This window comes from Gopherus evgoodei, chromosome 3 (genome assembly GCF_007399415.2).
Source record: "Gopherus evgoodei ecotype Sinaloan lineage chromosome 3, rGopEvg1_v1.p, whole genome shotgun sequence".
Taxonomy (NCBI): Eukaryota; Metazoa; Chordata; order Testudines; family Testudinidae; genus Gopherus; species Gopherus evgoodei.
Window position 1 is genome coordinate 146715124 of NC_044324.1, and position 8582 is coordinate 146723705.

At 49.5% G+C, this 8582-nt stretch overlaps 1 protein-coding gene across 2 annotated transcripts in view; it reads left to right on the forward strand.

Moving 5' to 3' along the window:
* The window catches only part of MTR (5-methyltetrahydrofolate-homocysteine methyltransferase), an 82267-nt gene extending 80059 nt beyond the window's left edge, over window positions 1–2208 (forward strand). For both annotated transcript variants that reach the window (XM_030556964.1, XM_030556965.1), the window contains 2 exons: window positions 332–444; window positions 589–2208. In XM_030556964.1, coding sequence (XP_030412824.1) covers window positions 332–444; window positions 589–675 — 200 coding nt within the window. In that variant the 3' untranslated portion in view covers window positions 676–2208. The remainder of the gene's footprint in view (window positions 1–331; window positions 445–588) is intronic.
* The last annotated feature ends 6374 nt before the right edge of the window (window positions 2209–8582 follow it).

An 8582-nucleotide genomic window follows, 5' to 3' on the forward strand; every position in this document is an offset into this window, starting at 1 on the left:
AAAACCCCTAATGCTTCCTTCCCAGATGCCAAAATATCTAGTTTATCCCTAACAATTTCTACACTGCAGACCTGCATTGCTGATACAAAAATATGCAGCATGTTGAAAACTGAAAATGTAGTGCCTGAGGAAAATAAATTTTATTTAATAAAAATAAATAATACAAGGAATATTGAACTATTATTAATTTCCCTGTTTTAGTTCATTAAAAACCTGCATTTTTGAATTTGCCTAATGCTGTCACAGAATTTTCAGTTTGCCAAACAAGACATCTCCAGAACTTAGGCGTGTTACCATCAGTTACTAAACAAAATGTTGTTTTTATTTTCAGGTATTCAGTTAACTGAATCACTAGCAATGACACCTGCCTCCGCAGTTTCAGGTCTCTACTTCTCCAACCCCAAATCCAAATACTTTGCTGTTGGTAAAATATGTAAGGATCAGGTAATTTGGATTCCATGATATAGTTGAGCTACAAATAAACTGATTAAATAGTTGAAACAAGCTGTTTTCTGACTATTTTGGAAACACTGACTCATGGAGACTTACTCATCAATGTGTTAAAATCTTTTTCTTGTTTCTTTGCAGGTGCAAGATTATGCACTGAGGAAAAACTTGCCAGTGGTTGAGGTTGAGAAGTGGCTAGGGCCCATCCTGGGATATGATTTGGAATAACTGTTTGTGGGATGGCAGGGGCAAGCCTCTGCCTTGCTCTTCCCAGTTTCTTCTCCAGAAACAGAACAGATCTCGACTTAGAATCTTGTAGTTTGCATCGATTGACAGAACCTCTCAGTGGGCTTTGGAGGCTGTTCGCTTTGTAGCATCACTTGCTGACAAAAAGAAAAACCCCACCACATTTTTGTCTGATTCTTTGTTAATTTTTGGCAAAGTAGTTTTGTATTATGCCATTTGTCAAGGGGGTAGTACAGAGATCCTATACAGATCTCAGAATTATAATTGTGCATTTCTGTGCCCAAATGGGCTAGATGTTGCATGAGATGTAGAGATCACTGGGTTTTCTTTTCGATGGTGGAGATTTTGAGAACTGGCTCACACCTTAATAATCTTGGGACAAACATTTGCACTGAAGCACCCCATCGACTGGTGAAATAATGCAGAATTTTGCTTCTGGTCTTTAAATGGTGTGTGTATCAGCAAGTCAGAAGACATGGAAATAGACTGAAAGAATGCCCCATTAGTAATGGGTAATACTTAATGGGTAAGAAACAACATGGGATCTATTCTCCTCCTCAGTATATGGATGCCTCCTGTATTTGGGAGAACACCAGACCCCATGCTCATATAGCAATCTTGCTATATCAGAAAGAAGGTTGTATCACTAAGGCTATTTTGATAATTTTTGTTATTGTAACTACCAAAGTAATGTGGTGGTCTGAAACAATCCCAGTAATGCTATATTATCCTAAAGAATTAAACAGTGTGACTGAGAACAGAACTGAAAGCCTGGAATACTCCCAGCTCTGATGGGTCTTCTCTGGCTTTGGGCAAACCATATTATCTCTCTGACTCACTGTCTGTAGCTGTAAAATTGGGATACTACTTCCTACCTCACTGGTGTGTATTCTGAAACTTACTTGTTGCTTATATACCACTTTGCGGATGAAAAGAGCTACTGACTTTAATATGTTAGTTGCAAGTAAGTCTTTGGGTGCCTGTATATTAAAACTGTGGTTGCAATACCTTTGCTCCCTGATAATGAAGAAAAGGCCTTTTGAAATAGCTGCTGTGTTTTTTCACCCAATTACTACTTTTTAAGCAAAAACATCATGTTGGAGAAACTGTTACATGACAATTTTTTCATCAAATTACTGTGCTTAGTCCTCTGATCTGAATGTAAGCGGTAGATAATCTACAAGTTTAGTCTCTAAATAAATATTTAATTTTGAATAAATTCACTGTTTATGAATGTTTTTAATAATCTCTGAGGTAGGCACTAACCTAGCTCAGAGCTATGTATTTAATTATTAACTTTTATGAAACATTGAGGAGAAAGTCCTGCTTTCTAAGTCTGGTATCTGTCAAAAACAATGACCTGTGTTATAAAGAGACCCCCCCTTCTAAATATATTGTTTGTAATCAGTTGGTATTTAAATATTGCCTTACAATATTAACCTTCATCTGACTTTTAAGTATACTGAAAAAAATGCATATATGACTCCTTAAACAATAAATATTAAGCTATTGGTAGTGGTATCCTTGTCAAAACTCAGTTTAAAATATATCACTGACATAAAATATGCAATAAAATCTGACCTACTTTTATAGTTAGTATACACTTTGCCGTATGATTTTGTATTTAAGTCTTAGGTGTTTTGGAAAATCCCATTCAAAGTGAGTTAGCTCTGAATTCATTTGGAGAATCCCACACTTAGTCACTTAGAGATTATTTTTGTAAATAGAAACTACATAGAGCAAGAGACTGAAAAGCTCGATTCTCGTTCACACTCAGGTCCCTTTACAATACAAGGCGCATGTACATTGCCACAGTGGCATCAAAGGGCTTTAGTACAAATGAAAATCAGGTCCTAAAATGTCTTATTTTTCCCTATGAAAGTTAATCTTTAATGGCTGGAATCTTTAATTTTCCCCACTCAAAATCTATAGTTGGGCCTTTTCTAGGTGCTAGTAACTGGCATATCTTCCCCCCCCTTGCTGATAGATGGAAAAAGAAGGCCAGATTCTGATCTTGCTTGTATTGGCACATCTCCAAAGTAACTGCATTGAAGTCAGTAGGATTACTCTGGAGTTACGTTGGTGTAAATGAGTTCAGAATCTGGCTCATACATCTTGATCTTGCTTCCACTGATATCAGTAACACAACTTCCAGTGACTTCAGTGATCCTGCTTCCACTGAAGTCACTGGTAGTTATGTTACTGATATTAATGGAAGCAAGATCAAGGTGTATGAGCCAGATTCTGAACTCATTTACACCAACATAACTCCAGAGTAATCCTCCTGACTTCAATGCAGATCAGAATCTGAACTGGAGAATTTGTCTGTACATTAGTTTTGATAAGTAATCAATACTTTTAAACATCTCTCTTTACACAGATTGGATTATTCGAAGATGAAAATTTCTCAAGTTATAAAAAGATGGTGAAATCTATGTTGAACTACATCATGTCATGTGTAAAGAATAAATGTTGGTTCATTCTAAAAAGGTGAATTTGTGGCTGATAGATTCCTTCTGCACTTCTATACGCTGACCTTGTGAGAACAAACATGTACGTATGTTTCTGCAGATTAGCACGGTGGGTTTTTCAGGAAGCAGACAGATGAAATGCTGCATTGGACAGGCAAAGGACTAATTTAACAAACTGCTCTTTAGAGATATGTTAGTAAAATTTGTAATTGATTTATTACCATAAATCATGCTGTTTTTAAACACATGCCTCACTCTTGTCTGTGCTCAGCTGGTTTGATTTCAGGAAATAAGCGCTCCTCAGATGCAGTGCTTTGCTAAATACAGTACAAGAGCCTCTTCACCCAATCAGGAGTTTATAATTTACTGTTCTGCAGTGACTGTCAGTTAAGTTTTGGCTTTTATGATCATCGCTCTAAACAGACAGTTCCAGTTAGATGAATATGAACAGCAGACACTTTCTTCTTCCAATGCTTGCTCATGTCTATTCCATACTCGGTGTGTGTGCTCGTCTCATGCACCAGTGCTGGAAGTTTTTCCCTTGGCAGTATCCGTAGGGACTGGCCCTGGCGCCTTCTGGAGTGGCGCCCATGGCGCAGTATAAGGGATGCCTCCAACTCCTCGCACCCTCAGTTCCTTCTTGCTGGAAACTCTTCTTTGAGTGCTTGCTCACATCAATTCCATATTAGGTGACTCCAAAGCAATACCCCTGGAGTGTCATATCTGACCTGCTGAGTGATGGCATGAGTGGTAAACGTGTGAACAGAGGACCACGTTGTGGCTCTACAGATGTCCTGGATAAGGATGTGAGCCAGGTAGGCCCCCGAAGACACCTGTGCTCTCATTTAGTAGGCTCTGACAATCGGTGGCGGCCAAACCCCCACCAGGTGGAAACGGGTCCTTCTTCATCGAGTGGATTGCTCATATCCATTCCAGTTAGGTGTGTGCGCCGCGCGTGCACGTTTGTCGGAAACTTTTTACCCTAGCAACTCCAGTGGGCCGGCAGGTCGCCCCCTAGAGTGGCGCCGCCATGGCGCTTGATATATACCCCTGCCGGCCCACCCACTCCTCAGTTCCTTCTTACCACCGTGTGGGTCGTTGGAACTGTGGAACACAGCTTGGCTGCCTTCCACGTCCCTAGCTCTCCTTCGTTGTACAGTTCATAGTTGTAGTTAGTAGTAAATAGTTGTTAAGTATAGTTAGTTGAGTAGTATTTTGTAAATAGTTGTAAATATTTGTTAGCTGGTTTGGGCCGTAGCCCTTCCCGGCACCGGGCCCATGCCTGGTTCACCGGGCTTCAAACAATGCATGGCCTGTAAGAAGCCGATGCTGACCAGCGATCCCCACGACGCGTGCCTAAAGTGCCTGGGGGAATCGCATATCTCGGAGAAGTGCCGCATTTGTAAGGCTTTTAAGCCTAGAACAAAGAAGGAGAGAGACCAGAGATTGAGGACTCTCCTTATGGAAGCGGCACTCAACCCGGCAGCTTCACAGACCATTGCCTCTACACCGGCACCGGAAAGACTCCCCGGCACCGTACTTCCCCGGCACCGGGTCCCGAAGCAAGGCCCTCGAAGTCTGCAACTCCATCCAGGCAGACTCGAGTGGAGCGCCCGGCACCTATCTCGGCCACGGCACCACCGACAGGGATTCCGTCGACTCTGGGCCCGGAGGGTCCGTCGAGTCCAGTCCCGCCTAGCTCCCCCATAAGATCTGGGGTTGAGCTATTGGTCCCATCGATGCCGGAGACTTTTGCCTCGGCACGGGACCTAATCGCTCTGACAGAGCCAGCTCAGCCTCCACCCCCGGTACCTCCGGTGTGGGTTGTGTCCAGAGGCAAGCCGACGATGAGAGCGCCATCTCGGGACTCACGTTCGCTGTCCAGGTCCTGTCACCGTGGACGGTCCCGGCACCGCTCCCCTCGGCGGTACCGGTTGCACTCGCGGCACCGGTCATCCTCCAAACAGTCCCGGTCTGGTTCAAGTCACCGATACCGGGACTCTAGGAGCCGTTCCCACCGTCAATCAACTCCCCGGTCGACCTCCCGGCACAGTGTCGGCGGCAGGTCCCGGTTCCGATCCTGGCACCGAGTCGGCGGCAGGTACGGGTCCCGCTCCCGGCACCGAGTCCAAGACTGGCCCCGGTCCTGATCCCGGCACCAGTATGACTCCCAGTACCGGTCCCCAGCACCGAGAACATCTTCGGCATCAGGACAAAGGGATGGCTACCAGCCACGTTCAGCTCCTCCATGGCCCTCCAGACAGCCGTCTGTATCGTCACAGGCGGACAGTGTTTATGCACTGGACACAGACAGGCACACGGCCCTTTTCAAGACCCTCCTCAACAGGACCAGGGACCGCAGCAGTGGGGATTCTGGACGCCCTGGGCGAACCACCAAGCCCAGGGCCCCCAGCAGCTTCCTCCTAGGCCTGCGACGACGGAACACAGGGCGCTGGAGGCATCGTTGTCTCGCCCCCCTCCCTCTCTGGACGTGGAGGACAGGTCCAAACAGCAGGACCCTGAGCTCCCTCCGGAGTCAGAGGCGCAGGCTCAGACAGACCCCCCTACGGACACTCTCTTGCCAGGGGTCTCCTCATCGTCTTCTCCCGATGAGGCTGTGGCAGGCACTTCTTCCACCAGCCCTCCCCCACTCGACCTCAGGGCACACCAGGACCTCCTCAGGCGCGTAGCGCAGAACTTAAACCTACAAGCGGAGGAGGTCTCCGAGATCAAAGATCCCGTGGTGAGCATCCTCTCCTCAGATGCTCCCAGCAGGGTCACCCTGCCCTTTATTCGGACTATCCAGGCCAACGCCAATACGATCTGGCAATCGCCGGCCTCCAACCCCCCCTGCAGCGCAAGGCGTGGAGCGGAAGTACATGGCCCCCTCCAAGGGCTATGAGTACCTCCATATTCACCTGACACCCTGCTCCCTCGTAGTGCAGTCGGTGAACGAGAGGGAGCGTCATGGACAAGAAGCCCCAGCTCCCAAATCCAAGGAGGCCAGGCGTATGGACCTCCTCGGCCGCAAGGTCTATTCGGCGGGGGCCCTTCAGCTCAGTGTTTCCAACCAGCAAGCCCTCCTTAGCCGCTAAGCCTTTAACTCTTGGGTGGCAGCGGATAAGTTTAAGGAGCTGTTGCCACAGGAGGCGTGTCAAGAATTTGCGGCAATTCTTGACGAGGGCAAGAAGGTCGCAAGAACCTCGTTGCAGGCCTCCGTGGACGCAGCAGACTCGGCCGCTCGTACCCTCGCCTCAGGGGTTACAATGCGCCGCATCTCCTGGCTTCAGGTTTCTGGCCTTCCACCGGAGCTCCAATATACCATCCAGGACCTCCCGTTCGAAGGCCAGGGCCTGTTCTCGGAGAAGACAGACCCCAGACTAAAAAGTCTGAAGGACAATCGGGACATCATGCACTCCCCCGGGATGCATACACCCGGGACACAATGCAGACCCTTCCGGCCGCAGCAACAGCAGCAGCGCCAGCCGTTCCCTCAGCTCCGTCAGCGCCAGGACCTCAATAGGCGCCGCAGCAGAAATGGCAGGCGCAGATAGTCGGGGAACCAAGGGGGGCAGAATCAGAGCTCCTCCAAAGCCCCGCCTGGACCCAAACCTTCGTTTTGAAGGTGCGCCCGAGGGCACAGTACCAGTTTCCCCCACGGATCCTTCCCCCCCTGTTTTCCAACCGCCTTTCGTTTTTCCTCCAGGCGTGGACCCAAATAACATCCAACCGATTGGGTCTTACACACTGTGCAGATGGGATACCGTCTGCAGTTTACGTCTTTCCCTCCCTCCCGCCCCCCACCCTCATCCCTCTTCAGGGACCCCTCTCACGAGCAAGTCCTCCGCCAGGAGGTGCAGATGCTTATCGACAAAGGGGCCACAGAGGTTCCAGAGAACGAGAAGGGCAAGGGGTTTTATTGCTGCTACTTCCTCATCCCCAAGGCCAAGGGAGGCCTCAGACCTATCCTCCACCTGTGGGAACTCAACAAACATCTGGTGAAGTTGAAGTTCCGCATGGTATCCCTGGGGACCATTATCCCATCCCTGGATCCTGGAGACTGGTACGCCGCCCTCGACATGCAGGACGCTTACTTTCATATCGCCATATTACCACATCACAGGCGTTTCCTTCGGTTCGTGGTCGACCGCCATCACTACCAATTCGCGGTCCTCCCGTTTGGCCTCTCTACGGCCCCGAGGGTATTCACCAAATGCATGGCTGCCGTCGTTGCATATCTTCGGCGCAATCGCATTCACGTGTTCCCTTACCTCGACGACTGGCTGATCCGAGGCACATCGGAGCTGCAGGTCCGCAACCACGTCCGCAGGATCAGCAGCCTCTTTACTACCTTGGGCCTCATTATCAACGTGGACAAGTCCACTCTGCTCCCCACGCAGAGGACAGAGTTCATCGGGGCCGTTCTGGACTCCACCTTGGCCAGGGCCCTTCTGCCGTTGCCCAGGTTCCAGTCACTGTCGGCCATTATTCAACGCTTGCAGGCGGCCCCCCTGACCTCTATAAGGACATGCCTAACCCTCTTAGGCCACATGGCGGCCTGCACATTCGTGACAGGTTATGCGCGGCTCCACATGAGGCCCCTCCAATCTTGGCTTATCGCACAGTACCGGCCGACCAGACATTCGCTGGGCACTGTTGTCACCATCCCCCAGGGGGTGTTGGATTCCCTCTGGTGGTGGCTAGACCAATCGGTCGTGTGTGCGGGTCTCCCGTTTCATCCGCCCCAACCCTCGGTGTCCCTAACAACGGATGCCTCAGATCTCGGCTGGGAGGCCCACCTGGGAACCCTGAGGACACAGGGCCTGTGGTCCCCGCAGGAGGTGGATTTACACATCAACATGCGGGAGTTAAGAGCGGTCCGCCTTGCTTGTCAAACATTCTCTCATCAGCTCCTAGGTCGTTGTGTCGCGGTGTTCACCGACAACACAACGACCATGTACTATATTAACAAGCAGGGCGGCACCAGATCCTCTCCCCTATGTCACGAGGCGATGCGACTCTGGGACTTTTGTATAGCCCACTCCATTCACCTCACGGCTTCCTTCCTCCCCGGAGTACGGAACACGCTGGCGGACCGCCTGAGCAGATCCTTCCTCACGCACGAGTGGTCCCTTCGTCTGGACGTCGCCCTCTCGCTCTTCCAGAGGTGGGGTTGTCCCCGCATGGACCTCTTCGCGTCCAGGGGGAACAGGAAATGCCAGGTGTTCTGCTCCTTTCAGGGCCGGGAACCCGGGTCTATAGTGGACGCCTTCCTTATTCCGTGGACGACCCACTTGTTCTACGCGTTCCCTCTGTTCCCACTGGTCCACAAGGTCCTTCTGAAGGTGCGCAGGGACAGGGCCCGCGTGATTATGATAGCTCCAGCGTGGCCCAGGCAACATTGGTACCCCATGTTGC